Here is a 20,456-nt window from a genome sequence, read left to right on the forward strand (position 1 = left end):
CTTGGCTGCCTCCATTGCCAGAGTGAGGCCACACACAAACTCGAAGAGCACCTAGTATTCAGCTTGGGTTACTTACAATGCAATGGTATGACTATTGAATATTTCAGTTCCAAGTAATACCTCCCAATCCCCTGTCTTTCCCCTGTCCCACCACGCACATTTAACCCACAATCTTCAATCATCCTGCTCCTTTCCTCTCCTCTACAGACTTATATTCCATCCCCAAATCCAATTTTCCCTGCCCCACCCCCTCTTCCCCCTCCGTCTGCCCCCTTCAACCCATATCCTTCACTCACCACTCCTCCTCTCTTCTTCTTCATTGACACATGTATATCTCCTCCACCTCCAGCCTTTGTCACTTACTCCAATCACCCATTCCTTCACCTGTATCCACCCATCACTTGCCTGGCTTTGCCCAACCTCCCTTTTTCCAACTTTTTCTGCCGCTTCTATCTGAAGAAAGGTCCTGATTGAAACATTGTTCTTCCCTCCACGGATGCTGCCTGGTCCAAAGAGTCCCTCCAGCACTTTATTTTTTGCTCAGGTGCTTTTAAAGAATAGGCTCATTCAAGAAAAATTGGCCCAGTTAGAGAGAGCAAGTCCACTAGGGAATGGCCATCTATAAGGGGACAGAAAATAAATCCAATTGGTCACTACCTCTCAGTAGAGTCAAGCATGATCAACCTGTACAGGATTTTCACTACAGGGAGATAGGAAGACAAACCTCATACGTTAGAGCCAGGTGCATGGCGCATATTGACTGGCGTCCACTATACTGAACTATCTCTGACACCTCTCCCCTTTCTTGATCGCTTTGTCTCCATCACATGGGACAGGCTATCGACTGACGTGCACTATAAACCTACTGACTCCCACAATTCCTTCCACCCTGTCTTTTACAAAGACGCTATTCCCTGCTCTCATTTATTCCATCTCCATCGTATCAGCTCCCAAGATGAGACTTTCCATTCTAGGACATCTCGGAAGATGTCCTCTTCTTTAGTAAATGAGGTTTTCCTGCTTCTGCCATTGATTGATTCTCCCCCCCCCCCCCCCCTCCCCCCTCATGCCCCTCTCTGTGTCTTGTAGTTCAGCTTTTGCTCCCCCTCCTCCTAGATGCTACAAGGACAGAGTTTCCCTGGTCCTCTCCATTCACCTCACCAGCCACCGCATACAACACATCATCCTCTGACATTTCTGTCACCTCTAACACGATCCCACCATCAGTCACATCTCATCTCCACCCTTGCCTACCTTCTGCAGAGACCACTCCCTCTGAAACTCCTTTGTTCACTTATCCTTTCCCACTCAAGCCACCCCCTCCCCAGGTACTTTCCCTGCAAGCACAGGAGATGCAACACCTGTCCCTATACCTCCTTTCTTAACTTCATTCGGGGACCCAAAAAGTCCTTTCTGGTGAGGCAGAGGTTCACTTGCACCTCCTCCAACCTCATCTCCTGTATCCATGCTCCCGGTGTGGGCTCCTATACATCGGCGAGTCCATGCGCAGACTGGGCGATCGTTTTACTGAACGCCTTCGCTCAGTCCCCCTTGGCCTACTTGAAATCCCAGTTGCAAACACTTTAACTCCCTTTCCCATTCCCACAGTGACCTTTCTGTCCTGAGCCTCCTCCTCTGTCAGAGTGAGGCCACACACAAATTGGAGGAGCAACGCCTGATATTTTGCTTGGGCTGCCTGCAACCCGGCGGTATTAATGTTGATTTCCCTAATTTCAAGTTACTCCTGAATTTGTGGGTTTCAAGTAACTCCTGCATTCTAACCCATCACATGAGATCAGTGAGTGAATGGCAGCAGCCTGTGGGTGAGAACAATGACAGAAGAATGTGAGGATTGTGGAACACCCACCTATGCCTGTTGTAGGTTCATGCTGCTAGAACATAGAACAGTACAGCACAGGAACAGGTCCTTCGGGCCACAATGTCCGCGCCAAATATGATGTTCCTCTACCTGTATGTGATCCAAAACCCTCCATTCACAGCATATTCATGTGTCTATCTAAAAGCCTCTTAAATGTCACCATCGTATCTGCCTCCACCACCACATCCCCCGGCACCACATTCCAGTGCCCACCATCCTGTGTTTAAAAACAACTTGTCTACACATCTCCTTTAAACTTTGCCCCTCTCACCTTAAAGCTCTGCCCTCTAGTCTTAGACACCCTGCAAAAAGGATTTCACTCTCCACCTGATGTACGCCTTTCATAATTATACGTACTTCTATCAGGTCTCCCCGCAACCCTCAAAATTTCACAGAAAACAACCCAAATTTGTCCAACCTCTCCTTATAGTTAATGGCCTTCAATCCAAGCAGCATTCTGGTAAATCTCTTCTGCAGCCAACCGCCTATATTTATTTCAAATTATATTTATATGATAAGACATTTCCACCACAACCCTCTGCTTCAATGAATGGCACAGAATCCAAACGACCAAGTCAACATGGATCCCATACACCTTAATCTTTTAAATAAAACTACCAAGGGGACTTTTATCAAATGTTTTCCATGCATGTTTGGGATTAAACTCCTGCCAGTTCTAAGCTGGTGCTGCAGGGTTGGAGCATGGAACCCAGCAGTGAGGGTAAAGCTCACAATGTTACCCTCTCGATATCACAATGTTCGTTTGTTGTGAGAAGCTGATGGTTAAAGGTGCAGACCATAACAGTACTTTAACCCTTCTTCTGGTTTCTTCCTTGCAGGTGCTTCACAATTTAGCGCTGGCACATGCCACATTACAGGAATGGGACAAAGCCGAACAGGTTGTGAAGAAAGCCTTAACCTTTAAAACTGAAGCCAAGCACAATTATGTGGATCAAGCTCTGGAAGCTGTTTCGGTATTGTCTTTCCTCGAGTGTTTACAAGTCTCCAAAGGCCTTCGATAAGTCGCTGCCCACTGGTGTGCCCACATGCCCCTCCTGATACTTCTGATAAGTTGGGGGCTTTGGTGAGGCTACGGCTGCTGGACTGTGTACACTGATCTCTTTACTGACGAGGGGATGGGAATGCATTGCAGACAGTTCGGGGAAGGTTTACTGAACACATACTTGAAGTGGTCAGGTTTTCTTGGGAGGAAGGGTTGGACAGGTTGGGCTTGTATCTGCTCAAGTTTGGAAGGGTGAGAGGGGACTTGATTGCAATGTGCTGAGGGCTCCTGTGGGGCCTTACTCGAATGGCTGAGGCACCAAAATATAGCGATGGGTGCAAGAATTCCACTGTGAAGAGCATTTGTGAGAATAAAGAACCATTGAAGATGTTCCTCTTCTAGGAGAATTTTAAACTAGGAGTCACTGGTTTAAAAATAAGGAGTAACCAAATTAAGGTAGAAATTAGGTGATTTTTTTCCCCTGAGAATTAATTGCCTGAATTTGGCACCAATCAATGACTGGTGGAAGGGGAATCTAGAATATTTTTGAGGCAGATAGGCCTGAGGGTGAAACGTTATTGTAGGTAAATGGGAATGTAGAGTTGAGGTTACATCTGTCAGTTTATGAAGTGATGGAACACACATAAGGGGCCCAGTGGCCTGTTCCTGCTCATAAGAGTTCCGTATCACTAAGGAATAGATCAGGTAGACGCACAGAGTCTCTTACCCAGTGTCGTGGAATCGGGAGCCAGAGGACATAGGTTTAAGGTGAAGGGGGGAAAGATTTAATAGGAACCTGAGGGGTAACTTTTCACAAACAGGGTGGTGGGTGTGTGGAACAAGCTGTCTGGGGAAGTAGTTGAGGGGGGTACTATTGCAACGTTTAAGAAACATTTAGACAGATACGTGGATAGGACAGGTTTGGAGGGATATAGGCCAAAAGCCGGCAGGTGGGACTAGTGTAGATGGGACACGTTGGTCGGTGTGGACAAGTTGGGCCAAAGGACCTGTTTCCGTGCAGTATGACTCGGATTCAGATTCGGATTCAGATTCAATTTTAATTGTCATTGTCAGTGTACAGTACAGAGACAACGAAATGCATTTAGCATCTCCCTTGAAGAGCGACATAGCAAACGATTTGAATAAAAAAATAATAAGTGTCCGGGGGGGGGGGGGGGGGGGGGGGAGGGGGGGGAGCATGGAACCGGTGATGCGTTGGGCAATTTTCACCACCCTCTGCAATGCCTTCCGGTCGGAGACAGAGCAGTTGCCATACCATACTGTGATGCAGTTGGTAAGGATGCTCTCGATGGTGCAGCGGTAGAAGTTCACCAGGATCTGAGGAGACAGATGGACCTTCTTCAGTCTCCTCAGGAAGAAGAGACGCTGATGAGCCTTCTTGATCAGAGTAGAGGTATTGTGGGTCCAAGAGAGGTCATCGGAGATGTTGACTCCCAGGAACCTGAAGCTAGAAACACGTTCCACCTCCGTCCCGTTAATGTGGATGGGGGTGTGCGTGCCACCTCTGGACTTCCTGAAGTCTACAATGAGCTTCTTGGTCTTCTTGGAGTTAAGGGCCAGGTTGTTGTCAGCGCACCATGCTGCTAAGTGCTGGACCTCCTCCCTGTAGGCCAGCTCATCGTTGTTGCTGATGAGGCCAATCACCGTTGTATCATCTGCATACTTGATGATGGTGTTAGTACCATGTACAGGTGTGCAGTCATAGGTGAAGAGGGAGTAGAGGAGGGGGCTCAGCACACAGCCCTGTGGAACGCCGGTGTTCAGGGTGAGGGTTGAAGAGGTGTGCTTGTCTAACCTAACAGACTGGGGTCTGTTGGTTAGAAAGTCCAGTATCCAGTTGCAGAGGGAGGGGTCGATGCCCAGGTTACCGAGTTTGGTGATCAGTTTTGATGGAATAATGGTGTTGAATGCTGAGCTGTAAACGATGAACAGCATTCTTACTCGATGACAAATCTGCTGACTCTGCCAATGTACTTAAGAAGAAGAATTTGTTTAAGGATAGACAGTTGATCCATCACAGCTTTACTTGGTAACAACTGATTTAGGACTCTGGGAGATACTGGCTCACTATATGTCTGGTGATATTAATGCAGGTATTAATCTCTTTAGGAGCAAGTGGAAAGGCCACGTGGAGCTGGCTAACCTGGTGCACACCGGTTTAAATAAATCACCTGTTACTTCGAACACCAACTCCACGCCGTCTTTCAATCTCACATCTATCACTGCAGGAAAGATGAGGATAGAGATCTTTCCTTCAGATGCCATTCGTTGGGCTAATGTTACTTAACTGAAAGGTTGCAAAACGGATGCTATCAGAAATCAAATGAGCCAAAAAGATTTGATAGAAATGCAAGTGAAAGTATACTTAAAATGAATAGAATTGACTTTCCCCATCTTTCCATCTGCTTCCTAAACATTAGATACATTTGTGCTGTATTGGACAATGTGGCCCAGGGGCAGAGGAATCAAGAGATATGGGGGAAAAAGCAGGAAAGGGAAACTAATTTTGGATGATCAGCCATGATCATATTAAATGGTGGCGAATGGCCTACTCCTACATCTATTTTCTATGTTTCTATGATAGCTCAGACTGAGCACAACAGCTCCTCAGGGCTGGCAATGGTTCTGAATATTAAGGGCGGCGCAGCAGTAGAATTGCTGCCTTACAGCGCCAGAGACCCGGGTCCAATCCTAACCATGGGTGCTGCCTGTACAGAGTTTGTACGCTCTCCCTGTGACCTGCATGAGTTCTCTCCGGGTGCTCTGGTTTCCTACCACACTCCAAAGACGTACAGGTTTGTAGGTTAATTGGCTTTCGTAAAATTGTAAATTATCCCTCGTGTGTGCAGGATAGTGTACGTGTGCAGGAATCACTAGTCGGCTCGGACTCGGTGGGCCGAATGGTCTTTTTCCGTGCTGCATCTCTAAACTTAACAAAACAATTAAAATATTGAAAGTATATAAAATAAGAAAAGTTTTTAATTAAGAGAACATTTTTTAACCTAGTTATAACCGTTCATACTTGCCTCCGGACAGCATGTATCTGTTCCCCTCTGTGGAAGTACATGGATACTCCCCGCCGCTCTGACAGACTGTTGCAGGACTCTGTCACAGGGGATGGAGAATCTGTGAACGTCCTGCCTCCACACTAACCTCCACCAGAGCCAGTATGCAGTCAGCAAAACACCAACAAACTCCTGACAGCAACTCTGGGATTCTGCATGTTGGTGCAGCTTGTGTAGGAATCAGAATGCTGATGACTGTAGCACAAGGTTTGATGCCTCGCTGATGATCCCCAGCAGTATCTGGAGTTTGTGTCTTTTTTGAAGTGTAGTCACTGTGTCTGTTTCCTGATCTGTCTCCACAGAAGCGAGAGCTGTTTCAGCTCCTGCTGTTTCCAGAAGGTGAATTCTTCAGACCAAAGAAACAAGTAGTGGCCCAGCTGGAAAAGCAGGACTTTCTGGGAGAAGCCATGGTAAGGACTCTGCTCTTTAACTGATCAGCACTGAATGATTGTCAAGTCCACTGTGGGGGGGATGTGGTCAGCAGAGATCCAGCTTACTGTAGCCTCCTCACTGCACGAGGACCATGTCTGATGATCATGGTGCCACTGTGAACTCTCCATTTTGTGGGATTATTACCAATGTGGCCAACTAATCTCAGCCTTGAATGGGATGGAGGTTGGTAAGGGAACAGAGAGAACCTGTCCACTCCCATTTTCTCACTCAAAACTAATCTCCCCACCCCTCACCCCCATCCAGACTGTCTCCTGATGGCCTTTTACTCTAAGGTTTGATCTACTCAGATGTAGTGCCAGTGACGCAGCTGGTAGAGCTGCTGCCTTACAGCATCAGAGACCTGGGTTCAATCCTGACCTCGGTTGCTGTCTGTGTGGAGTTTGTACGTTCTCTCTGTGACTGTGTGGGTTTTCTCCGAGTGCTCCGCTTTCCTCCCACAGTCCAAAGACGTACAGGTTTGTAGGTTAATTGGATTCTGTGAAATTGTCCCTAGTGCAGGGAGTGGATGCAAACATTGTATAACATGAATGTTCAGCGTGGACTTGTTGGGCTGCCTGGATCCAAGCTGCATCTCTGAACTGAACTATTCACCTTAATAATCATGAAGTCCATTTTTAAAGGCCCTTTTTATTTGAAAAGGAGGATTGTTTGATTTATGTTTTAGGAAATAATGGCGGGGGATTTCAACATTAAGTGAAGCATTTGGCAATATTGGGGAAGTAGGTATTGCAGAACAGAAAGTGACAGATGATTTTATGACTTTTTTTTCAAAGCGAAACCATGAGCTGTAGATGGAGCAGTTTGGTTCCCTTGTTTAATTCATGCCTTGATGTTCCTGCACCCAGTGACCAGCTGACCTGGACTCGGGCTCACACCAATGCTGTACTTGTTCACATATAAGAGCAGAGGGACCACCAGCCTGAACAAGAAACGGATAAGGGGTCATTATTAAAATTGGGCTGCTGGGGAAAAGCCTGGGCGGTGGAATTAGTGTTCTGCTGAAATCGGGGTATGGATTGAGGTTGAGCTTGGCCTCCAGCACTGCAGTAGTTCTCTAAGAGATTAGTTTAGTTTTAGAGATACAGCGTGGAGTCTGCGCTGACCAACGATCGCCCATTACACTAGTTGTATACGACACACTAGGAGCAGTTTACAGAAATCAATTAACCTACAAATTTGCATATCTTTGGAATGTGGGAGGAAACCGGAGCACACGGAGTAAACCCACGACAAGGAGAACGTGCAAACTCTGTACAGATAGGCACCCACCATCAGGGACAAACGAGGGTCTCTAGTGCTGTAAGGCAGCAACTCTAGCACTGCGCCACTGTGCCGCCCATACTAGACTTCACTGCTGTACCTTGTTGAGTGAACCCCGATACCAAGCAATAGCACAGATATTCGGACCAGGGTAATAAATCCTTGGATACTGGCAATTTAATGGAGGAAAAAGGCAGTTAAAATTCAAGAGCTTGGGTGTGCAGCTGAGGGCTGAGTCACCATGATTGGGATGATTGAAAACTAGGTTGCTCAACACCAGAACTGGAGGCATGCATGTCTTACAGGGACGTACAGGAAGGAACTGCAGGTGCTGGTTCAAACCGAAGATAGACACAAAAAGCTGGAGTAACTCAGCGGGACAGGCAGCATCTCTGGAGAGAAGGAATGAGTAATGTCTGAAGAAGGGTCTCGACCCAAAACATCACCATTCCTTCTCCAGAGATGCTGCCTGAACCGCTGAGTTACTCCAGCTTTTTGTGTCCATCTTACATGAATGTAGTTAGAATGGACAGGGATAGGGTAAAAAGTGTCAGAGTTCTGGGTGACGAGTGCATGATGTAGCACGAGGGAGGCTGGTTGTTATGAATGCATTGGTGGAATCAGCTTTACGGTTACAAATGAATGTTTCAGCTACAGATGAGCTACTGCAGGGGTGCTGCTAGAGAGTGGGAATTGCCACTTGGTTGAGATATCTGGTTGAACATCATCTCCAGGTTAACATGGCACCAAGCCTGGTGTAGATTGCCTGGGAGAAAGAATGAATCAGTGATGGGGTATAAATCAAACTGTTGTGTGGTTTTGTGCTGTACAAATTCTTTTGGAGAATGCTTGTGCTGTTAAGACCCAAACCAGCAATGGTCACCGATGGCACAAGATAATGCATATGCTGGAATCCGTAGCAAAAAGAGGGGAGCACCTGGCAGAACTCAGCAGAACAGGCCGTCGATGTTTCAGGACAAGACCATTCATATAGACTGAACCAATAGAGGGGATGTAGTCAGTATAAAGAGGTGAAGGGAGAGAGGTGGGGCAAGGACTGGCTAGTACTAGGTTGGCGCAGGTGAATAGGGATGAACTGGCAGATATCAGTCAGGTGGGGGGGGGGGGGGGGGGGGGGGGGGGGGGGGGGAGTGAGATGATGAGTAGAGACCAAACGGCTGCAGATTTTGGAAGGTGACAAGTGAAACTGAATGAGGTGTAATGGCAGGGTACGAAGTGGGTTGATGGATGGATCAAGTGCGAGGAGTGGTTGGGGGGGGGGTGCAATAGAGGATAGGGACCTGAGAAGTAAAATGGGAAGGGGTGTGAGAGAGGAGCAGAGTGGAAAGGAGGACGGAGAGAGGGGCAGGAGGTGTGTGTTACCAGAAATTGGAAAATTTGGTATCCATGCCATTGATCAGTAATGAATGTTCAGCCTGTACAGAATCTCCACACTCATCTCAGCTGCTCTCCTCTGCTTGTATCCTAGGTGGTCGCATCAATCATTGACAAAGATGTATTCTCCGGTTTTGCTCCCTTGCAGCCTGTGGTATGTTTCATTTAATTTAATAGATTTTTCTTCAAAACAGGAAAGTATGGCTTAACCATGGTTATTAAATGTGTTGAGTTAATCACCTGTTTAAATGCTGCCAACTTGGTGCAAATGCTGCTTTTGTTAGCATTGTGAGGATATAAATCCCATCATTCTGGTGATTAAATGTTCAACAGTATTGGTAGAAGCAGGGGAATGAATTTAGAGCAGAGATGGTTTCACAGAGAATCCACTCCTACCTCTGCTCCATTTGTCCCTCTCAGACATTTTTGGAGCCTGATGAAACAGAAATGGCCTGGTAGAATCAAGCTCCGACCCTTTCAAATGGAATAATGGGCCAGATTTTTACCTGGGATCATATTTGGGTATTGTGATGAGGACATTAGATCAGAGTCGTGTCAGAGTAGCTGAAGGTGCACGTGTTGATGTTAATAACATTCATGTCTCACAAAGAACACATGTGTAAGGAAGAAGCAACTCTGTACCACTTCAAACAACCTGATTAACAGCACAGCGACAGAGAATGAAGGTTGGTAAATTCAAAAATGAACCTAGTGCAGAAAATAAAATAAAGAAAAAGGAAACAAGTGGATTAAAAGAGAGAAGAGGGGTCGAAAAGTTTCTGAAAATTCTGAGGCAAATTAGGACCAGAAGGAATAAATTGTACACATTGTGCATTTTCAGTGCCTGAGGCCTAACTTCCCCACACCTGCCAACATGTTCAAGCTACACTAGTCTCACCTGCCAGCATTTGGTCCATATCTCTCCAAACCTGTCCTATCCATGTACCTGTCTAAACTTGTCCTATCCATTTGTTTGACGGTTATTAACACATGTTGCATTATTTAAGGGGCATTGAAACTTGAAACAACCTGTGCTAGCCTCCTTTGGCATGCTTGTTTTTGTTACTGAGTGACATTCAGTAACTTCAGGCTATTCGATGCATTCCACTGGTGAACTAGTTAGCGAGCAGTTGCTTCCACGAAGCTCATTACACAGCAGCTTCACCAAGACAATAAATTTGAAGTTTTGCATTTAATTGCACATCTCCCCCTCGCCCCAATGTACAAAAGCACAAGCGTAAATAACAATGAACGCTTGTGAATTTTGACTGGAAAATCTAGATTTAATTTGAATTTGAGTTTTATTATTTTACAGAAGCTTCTGTAGTTTTGATTCTCTTTTGTAACTGGATTTAGGAAAAATATTGTAATTACGCTGGCACTTTTATTGGACAAATAAAATTTAATTTCTTACATTTTTTTTTAAACAAATGTACTTTGTTTTTGTTAATTTTTAAAACATTTTATTTGTTTATATGGTATCTATTGAATACTTTGTTTACATATGTTCAAGAAGGAACTGCAGATGCTGGAAAATCGAAGGTAGACAAAAGTGCTGGAGAAACTCAGCAGGTGCAGCAGCATCTACGGAGCAAAGGAAATGGGCAACGTTTCGGGCCGAAGAAGGGTTTTGGCCTGAAACGTTACCCATTTCCTTCGCTCCATAGATGCTGCCGCACCCACTGAGTTTCTCCAGCACTTTTGTCTACTTTGTTTACATATGTCGTGCTGCTGCAAATACCAATTTCATTGTTCTGTTTTGGGATTATGAGAATAAGACACTCTTGACTCTCCTGACTTCCAATTTAATTTCTTATTGCTTTGAGGAATGTTGATGACAATGGCCATGGCAGCATTTACAGTCCATTCCCAGCTACCCCTGAACGAGGTGTGAGTTATGAATGAACCATGTTGTTGGGTCAGGCTGGGTAAGAATGGCAAATTTCCGTTCCTGAAGGAAATGAATCACCAAATGGCTGCTCATGGCAATCTACTAGCTCCATGGCTATTGTTATTGAGACCATTTTTAAAATTGTCTTGACAACTAGTATATCTAGAGGTACACAAGACACTGCAGATGCCAGAATTTTGAACAAAAAACGGTGCTGGAGGAACTCAGCGGGTCAGGTAACATCTGTGGAAGGAATGGACTGACAACGTTTTGGGTTGGGACACTTCCTCAGACTGAAGTGTAAACTTGTCCAGTCCCTCCACAGACCTGTTGAGTTCCTCCAGCACTTTTTTTTAAACTATTATTTCTAATTTTGACCTCCCCATGTTAAATCTGAATTGCTGATCTTTGTCTCTGTGACGTACTTGATGATGTATATTGAAAGGCGTTTGCTGATCACCAATATGCTGCTTTGAATTTCCCTCTTTATGGTTAATTTCATAACCTGGTACCTTAAATAGCAGGAAGATCAGGTCACCAAAGAAACAACACCAGGAATAAGTTAAATCTTGCATGATTAAAACTTCACATTAAAACTTCATTTTATTAGGCAATATATGGAGACCTCATTACTGCATAGTTGCTAGAAATTATAAATGGAAAACCTACCTAAGATTTTTCACTCTGTATCTGTCCCACCCGTCTCCAATGATACATTGTGGAAACCTAGATGTGGTTGTTAGCTGCAAGAACATTCCGTATCCATACCTTGGTCTAGGTTGGGTAAATTAAATAGCTAGCCACAAAACCTGCAGGGTCATTTATCTTCGTTATTACACCTCCTCTGAATTACTTCTCTTCTGCATCCTGAGCTAACCCTTGTATTCTGAACAAAGTGTGGTGATTTCGAATATGTTAATCTAATTTATTATTCAAATGTAATTACCAGGCACCAGAACCTGTCCCAAAAAGGAAAGTCTCTGAAAAGTTCAAGTAAGTCATTTTACTTGAGCCACATCCAGTTTCTATGTGGCTAGCAGAATGTTCTGGGAGTGTGTATTTAGTTTATTGCTGCAGTGAGTTACTCGGCCTCCGCAAACTCCTGATGTATTGCTAGAACAAAGAGGGATAGACACAAAATGCTGGAGTAACTCAGCGGGTCAGGCAGCATCTCTGAATAGAAGGAAAGGGTGACGTTTTGGTTCGAGACCCTTTTTCGGACTGAGTCAGGGTAGAGGGAGCCTAGAGATATTGAAGGGTAAGGTGTGAAAATGAAGATCAAAGCAGATGTTGATCAAGGATATGAAGGATGGTTCATTGTTAGCTGAGGAGAAGGTGACAACGAAGCATACAATCTGTAAAATTAATCAGGACGACGGTGAAACTCGTCGGAAAACTGGGGCGGGGGGAGGGACAGAGAGAGACGGAGAGCAAGGGTTACTTGAAGTTGGAGAAATCAATATTCATACTTCTGGGCAGCTTACATGAAGAAAGATCTTGACCCAAAATATCACCCATTCCTTCACTCCAGAGATGCTGCCTGTACCACTGAGTTACTCCAGCATATTGTGTCTTTCTTCAGTGTAAACCAGCAACACAGTTCTTTCCAGAACAAATGAGAAACACTTTGTTCCCAGTGTTGTATGGCCTGAGACTAAATTGCTAGAATTAAGTCACATTGTTAAGATTGCCCACAAATTTACACTGTTCCATTCTCTGTCTTTCGATAAGACTATCAGCAGGCACAAGCCATGTTTAGCCGTGTTCACTTTCTTAGTGGATTGAGCTTCATTTAACCTCCCAGATCCCAAAAGGCAATAAACCCAAACTCCAGAATAATCACTGAAGCTTGCGTTTCACGACCACACGTCCTCTTCATTCCCAATGCCTCATTTCCATCAGTTGTGTTCCGTGCCTTGTTCAGTTCCATTGCAATAGCTTTTGCAACCTAACACTGCTAGACTCATTGTTGAAAGGGTTAATCAGCTGAACCTTTTTACATAGAAACATAGAAAATAGGTGCAGGAGTAGGCCATTCGGCCCTTCGAGCCCACACCGCCATTCAATATGATCGTGGCTGATTATCCAACTCAGTATCCTGTACCTGCCTTCTCTACATACCCCCTGATCCCTTTAGCCACAAGGGCCACATCTAACTCCCTCTTAAATATAGTCAATGAACTGGCCTCAACTACCTTCTGTGGCAGAGAATTTCAGAGATTCACCACTCTGTGTTTTCTGAGGGTTAACTCAGTTGCCCCCTTCCGACTGATTTCTGCTTATCAATTCGTAGCCTGTAAAGCTCATCCAAGATGAGGAAACTGGATATGTGACACCTAGTCATCAGTGACATTATTTTCCTGTAGAGACAGACAGTCTCATAATTATACAGTTTACGTCTGTGATATGCTACATTGAAAACTGTAAAGGGATGTGACCAGATTTAATAATGTTTCTTTATGTGTAGAACACTGCAGAGTAAACCTTACCGGGTGTTATTTAACTTCATACCGAGTAATGAAATGGAGCTGGAATTGCAGCCGGGAAATATAGTCTTCCTGCTGGAGCAAGGGCAGGACAACTGGGCCACTGTCACGTTCAATGATAAGGCAAGTTATCCCAGGGCAAAGCTCACCACATCACAGTGCAGGGAGGGGACTGATCACAGGCCACTGGATGCAGCCTGCTATCCCTGAACTGTGTGGCAGTTTTAATTGTAGTAATGTTTGCAGAGATTTTAACAGAATTATGGACACACAATTGAAGACATTCAAAGCAACAAGCTATCATGTGTGTTATTGGGGTGGGAGGTTGCAACCTTCACGTGGTCCGCCCTGTTTCGACGAATGCAATCAACCTGGCGTGCACAATCAAATAAGGTCAAATAGAACAAGTTGTCCTACAACTGTAGGCTGTGCACACCATACCCAAGGGGAAGAAGATGTGTATTATGGTTTATTTGATGTGTAGGAAGGAACTGCCGATGCTGGTTTAAACCGGAGAAAGACACAAAAAGCTGGAGTAGCACCACGGGTCGGGCTGCATCTTGTTGATGCATGGTGTGAGATTCACTTATTTATGTAGAACGCAATACAATTATGAAGATAGACACAAAATGCTGGAGTAACTCAGAGGGTTAGGCAACATCTCTGGAGAAAAGGAATTGGTGATGTTTTGGGTTGAGACCATTCTTCCTACATAACACAATTATGCCCTTACACCATGTTTACATTATCATCCCAATAATTATTAGTATATAAGCACAAGCACAACAGAAGCAGGTCTGAAGTACTATCAAAGTAAAAATAATTTATCATTGGCAGCTGTTAATGCCATACCTAGGGTCCTTCACCACTATGGAGGGCTGCATGTCTTGGCCACACTCTGATAAGTGGACGGATGAGATTAAAACTGAATTGGTCCACCAGTCCAGTCTATGTCCCAATTTGCAGTTACAAAAGGAAAGGATGCTGGCTGTCTCTTGGATTTCAGTCTGAGGAAAAGGAAAAAAAATGCCTCTAAGATAAGCTGTCTATTATATTATGATGTAGTGTAGTGCACGTGTCAATAATGTTGTCAGCACAGGAGCAGGGGGCTTGAACAGAAAGTATTCTTGTTTAATGGGAAACCTGGGCTGTTCTATTAGATTCAGAAAATAACCTGATGGTGAAACTTTGAAGTGGGTGGACTCCACTAACATGATGTTCAAACATGTTTCACCAGAAAGGCTGCTCCGATTCCACATTGTAGTTCCGAATGAATTACTCGTATCTATAATAACTTACAGCAATATTCTGGCAATGTTCTCACTACACATTGTACCAAAAGCCAAACTACTGCATGCGCTGGAACTGCTGTTAAAACAAATCTATTGGAAACATGCAGCAGGTCAGGCAACTAATGCAAAGAGAGAAATAGTTACCAACTGGTTCTCATCCCATAGATGTTGCTTAATGCCCCTGTCCCACTTAGGAAACCTGAACGGAAACCTCTGGAGACTTTGCGCCCCACCCAAGGTTTCCGTGCAGTTCCCGGAGGTTTTTGTCAGTCTCCCTACCTGCTTCCACTACCTGCAACCTCCGGGAACCGCACTAAGGTTCAGCTGCAGGGAGAGCGGTGAATGGGAAGCTCAGAAACTGGGTCCATATCCTTGGTCCTCTTGTTTCCATCACTTGACCCACAGACGTTGCTGGTGCAGAAAACCACATGGATGCTGCTGCCAGTCAAAGCCAGGTGGTCAGACGTTATGAGCTTGTGCACCGTGGCCACAATCTTACAGAAATGCCTCTAACTGGAGATTGCAGTACCATCGGAGTACAGAGGAAGGGCTGTTTATAGGGTCAGGCTGGTGCGAGAGTCCTTGTCTCAGTTGATCTCCATTATAGTTACAGGTTCTTACTATATCACATTGAGTGGAAGCTGAGTTTCTTTCTTCAGGAAGTTCATTAGACTGTCCCAAGATATGTCCCTAAAGGTACCGAAAGATCTGAATGACAATAAACTAATCTAATCTAATCTAATCTAATCAACACTGCAGCTTTAACTATCAACGGTACACATTTAATTATGTCTATAGATTATAAATATATTTGTTCTATTCATTACTACAATGGAGTTTTACGAAGTAGAAATAAACAAACTGCAGCAAAGTGAGCTGACAATGTCCGGTGTAGCTGAAAGCAGCATTACCATTTAAAGTCATAATTTTTTCTTCCTCTTCCTGTCTTCCCCACAGCCCCATCTAGTGGTCGTGCTGAGAACCACCAAAACACACCTGAACTGAAATTGATTTGAAACAAAAAGATAGAAATGCCCAGAATGTCAAGCAGCATAGGTGGAGGGAGGAAGAGGGTTGATGGGTTAATGACCTATCACTGTACTGAAACTGGCCCAGCTCCATCCCTTTGTCTCTAATCTCTTGGAGAGAAAAGGCTTGGATAGAGTGGATGTGGAGAGGATGTTTCCACTAGTGGGAGAGTCTAGGACTAGAGGTCATAGCCTCAGAATTAAATGACTTCTAGGAAGGAGATGAGGGAGGTGAATCTGTGGAGGCCAAGTCAGTGGATATTTTTAAGGCAGAGAAATTGTTTTTTGGTTAGTACAGATGTCGGGGGTTATGGGGGAAAAGGCGGGGGAATGGGGTAGGGAGGGATAGATAGATCAGCCATGATTGAATGTCGGAGTAGACTTGATGGGCCAAATGGCCTAATTCTACTCTTATCATGTATGACATTTTGCTCTCTTTGGATTTGGCATGGGTGGTATCTCCACATTGTCTCTCTGCATCGTGAAGTTGATGTTCCAGGTGTGCTGATCATTTAAGACATTAGTTACTCCTAAATCTGTGACTGAAGGAATGGCGACTTTGTCTTTGAGGATAAAAAACAATAATCAGAGAAAGGCTATCTGTAACACAGCACCGCACTATCCATCCATCCATCCACCAGCTTTCAAACCTGCTGAAATGGAAGGCCCATAATACAGCCAGTTCTTTGGATGGTTATTAGCTCATGGTTGTTATGTGTTTTTAGCTCATAACATATTAAATAGATCTTTCTGGCTGTTGTTAGCATGTTTAGTTTGGTATCATTGATATGTAATACACACTGATTGTGGACATTTCCTAACTGTTTCTTGTTTGTTAGACTGGATTAATCCCCTACAATTACATCGAACCACTGGAACACACAAAGGTAAAAGCTTTATTTGATTTTGAATATTTCCCACAATAGCTACAGAGATCACAGCATTGTAATTACTCCCCCACTTTGTGCCCACCTCAGGGTGGCCCTGTATAATGGGGTTCAGGGGACCTATGCTGAGCAAAGGTGAATCAGTTAATCCCAATCATACTCTCTTAACAGTTCATGAACATGGCTGTGGACTCAATTCCTGCCCCCCTCCCCGTCTGTTTATCGGCATCTGAGAATTTCAGATTACAGAGAACATAGAACAGCAGAGCACAGCAACAGGCCCTTCGGCCCATAATGTCTATGCCGAACATGATGCCAAGACAACTCTTACCTGCCTGCGCATTTCCCTTATCCCACCATTCCCTGCATATCCACATGCCTATCCAAAAGTCTCTTAAATGCCACTATCACATCTGTCTGTTTCACTCATCCATAAGTGTGTTCCTTGCACTCACCACCCTCTAAAAAATACTTGCCCTGCACATTCCCTTTAAACTTTTCCCCTCTCATCTTAAAGCTAAGTATTTGATATTTCCATCCTGAGAAAAAGGTTTTGATTGTCTATCCCTATGTATGCAGCTCACAATGTATGTACTTCTATCACATCTCTCAACCTCTGGCGTTCCAGCGAAAAGAATCCAACTCTGTCCAAAATCTCCTTGTAGCTAATACCCCCTAATCCAGGCATTATTCTGGTAAACCTCTTCTACGCCACCTATTGGGCCTCCTATTGATAGTGACCTGTGAATGAAAGCAAGAGGAACACTTAAAACGTGTCTGAATTCTGTTCCCTTCCAGCACGGGGGCAATATTGTGTCCTTAACAGAAAGGGAACCAATGTGCCACATTGAATTATAGTAGCTGATTTTGCATGTACAGAACAGTTTAAAAAACAGCTTTGTGTAATTCTTGATGCAATTTTTTTTTTAAAAAGAAAAACTCCTGTTTAAGATTTTGCATAAAAGATAGGAATCTATTTTGAGTGTGCTTTTTGATCAGGCTGAAAGATCACCATCTCCTGACATCCCTGCACCACCCAGGACAGCAGCCCCTGACAGACCACATGGTGTGAAAGGTGAGCAGCTTCACCAGACGGTGAAATCACAATTGGAATCGCACCGCCTATAAAGATTTTGATGCATCCACGAGCATATTAAATATGAAAAGTTATTCAGATTCAAATAAAAATGGAAAATGCAGGAAACATTAAACACGTCAGGAAGTACTCAAAGTCAGGATATATGAGAAATTAAATTTTCAAATCGCAAATTTTTAATTGATTTGTCTAAAAGGTCCAGGATCTGAAAAAAATAGTTCTTCTTGTACAGCTACAGATACTGGCTGACTTGAGTGTTTACTGCACTTTGCTTTTATTTCAAATGTCTAACACCAACAGTTTAAAGACTGACACAAAATGCTGGAGTAACTCAGTGGGACAGGCAGCATCTCTGCATAGAAGAAATGGGTGACTTTTTGGGTCAAGACCGTTCTTCAGACTGGTCCCGACCCAAAACATCACCCATTCCTTCTATCCAAAGATGCTGCCTGTCCCGCTGAGTTACTCCAATATCTGTGTCTATCTTTGGTGTCAACCAGCATCTGCAGTTTCTTCCTACACTGTTTAAAGACTGATGCTGCTGTGGGAGGCACAGGACCCACTCCTGCTGAGTGTAAGGCAGACTGGTGCCTTTTAATGAATCCTCATTGCTGATATCTAAGAAGAGTGTCCAATACCCATCTAAAGATACAAACCCTGGGCTGCACTCGAAGGGATGAGGGGAAGAGACAAATGCTCGTCTCTCTAAGGACCACCTTATGTGAGATCTTGGCTCAGCTGTCACTGCTGTGCAGAAAAGCAAGGTGTGGTTCTCATTAAAAGGCATAGACACAAAAAGCTGGAGTTACTCAGCGGGATAGGCAGCATCACTGGAGAGAAGGAATGGGTGACGTTTCGGGTCAAGGCGCTTCTTCAGACTGACAGTCGGAGAGGGAGGCACAGAGGTATGGAAGGGTAAAGTGTGTGAAAACAAGATCAAAAGAGATGCAGATCAAGGAACATGTAGAATAGATCATTGTTAGCTCATAGAAGGTGACAACAAAGCAACAGAGATAAAATGTAATCTGGGACATTCATACTGGTCGCAAACTGGGAAGGGAGAGGGATGGGGAGAGTAGGAAAGCAAGGGTTACTTGAAGTTAGAGAAGTCATAGAGAATGGTTACTGCAGATGGGAAAATCCGCTACTGATCCTTCACCAGAATCTGTGCACTGAAATCAATGCACCACAAATCCTAACCATGGCTGAAGCTCGTACCCACGCCACAAATGGTCTTGGGATCAGCTAATTACTGACATTCTCAGCAACGTAAACAGTGTGTAAAATAGGCAGTAGATTAAGTATTCTTGAATATAGTTGCACCTCCATATCTGTAAAGGGAATGACATTGGAGCTACGATAACCAAGCTTGAATGTGCAATTTCATGGGGATTGATGAAGGACTGCTGTATTGATGAATTGGATGGCCATTCAGCATCCTGATCCTTGGCTGCCTCCAATTTGAGATTAAGGCAGTGAGTGGGGGCCAGGGACATTAATTATAAACATATTGAAAATTAATAACATCATTTTCAAATCACTGGTTTCTGCAAAAAAAAAAAAAAAAATCTCAATTGTTTTTTTTTTCAGATGTAAATGTACCCACTATAGCGAGGTCACAGGTAATCGAACCTTCAAAAAAGACTGAGGTAAGAAGCATTGGTGCAGGAGTAGGCCATTCGGCTCTTCGAGCCAGCATCGCCATTCAATATGATCATGGCTGTTCATCTAAAATCAGTACCCCGTTACTGCTTTCTCCCCATATCCCTGGATTCCTTTAGCCCCAAGAGCTAAATCTAACCCTCTTGAAAACATCTAGGCGTTAAGGACAAAAAGAAAGCAAGTTGGGCATTGATATTGTCCCTTGTAATTTTTCTTAACTATTTCATGTATGAGTTGTTAAGCTGCAACAATCATGTACCAAAGGCAGTATCTGTTTTGTGGATCGGAGTCTAAGCAACGGTAAAATATTACCTAGCTTTTGGTGACATTGGGAATGCAGGCAAAACACCTGGGAAGCCTGCTTTTATTTAACTATCCCATTATAGTCATTATAAGTGTGAAATAATCAAACTGCTAAAGGACATCTGCTGCTCAGGCAACACTACGCTGTGGGCCGAGCATCAAAAATGGGTCTAGAATTTAACTTTCGTGCCTCATGTCTCGGAACTACATGAAGTTTTGCACAGATTTAGATAAAACATAATTGAGAAGGAAGTCATAACTCGTCAGTGCCAAAAGTTGCACATTAATTAATTAAACTAATTAGAAAATGAGATCAAAAAAGTAAACGCCAATGCCCACATTACATAATTGCGTGCTGCGGTCTATTTAAACCATATTATATGTGTGTGTGACGTGAATATGACTGTAATCATATATAATTATGTATAATTATATTATATAAAATTATTATTATAGAAGGATATTGATCAGCTGGGCAAGTGGACTGAGGAATGTCTAATGGAGTTTAATGCAGATAAGTGAGAGGTGTTGTATTAGGGAAGTCAAACTAGGCCAGGACTTTCTCAGTGAATGGTAGAGTCCAGTGAGTGTTGTAGAGCAGAGTGATGTAAGAGTATAGGTACATAGTTTTCTGAAAGTAGTGTGTTGGGGAAATAGTGTTAAAGGCGGCTTTTGGTACATCAGTCAAGGCACTGATTATAGCGATTGCGATGTTAGTTATACAGATGCTGATGA

General features: G+C 43.9%; 1 protein-coding gene across 1 annotated transcript in view; it reads left to right on the plus strand.

Annotated features, from left to right (window-relative positions):
* LOC129701128 (neutrophil cytosol factor 2-like) overlaps positions 1–20,456 on the plus strand; it is a 30,236-nt gene that overhangs the window by 3,717 nt on the left and 6,063 nt on the right. Inside the window, exons 4-11 of the mRNA XM_055642134.1 lie at positions 2,719–2,853; positions 6,271–6,378; positions 9,171–9,230; positions 11,917–11,960; positions 13,435–13,576; positions 16,613–16,660; positions 17,660–17,735; positions 19,347–19,405. Of these exons, the coding sequence (XP_055498109.1) occupies positions 2,719–2,853; positions 6,271–6,378; positions 9,171–9,230; positions 11,917–11,960; positions 13,435–13,576; positions 16,613–16,660; positions 17,660–17,735; positions 19,347–19,405 (672 nt within the window). The remainder of the gene's footprint in view (positions 1–2,718; positions 2,854–6,270; positions 6,379–9,170; positions 9,231–11,916; positions 11,961–13,434; positions 13,577–16,612; positions 16,661–17,659; positions 17,736–19,346; positions 19,406–20,456) is intronic.

The sequence above is a fragment of the Leucoraja erinacea genome, chromosome 10 (assembly GCF_028641065.1).
Source record: "Leucoraja erinacea ecotype New England chromosome 10, Leri_hhj_1, whole genome shotgun sequence".
Taxonomy (NCBI): domain Eukaryota; kingdom Metazoa; phylum Chordata; class Chondrichthyes; order Rajiformes; family Rajidae; genus Leucoraja; species Leucoraja erinaceus.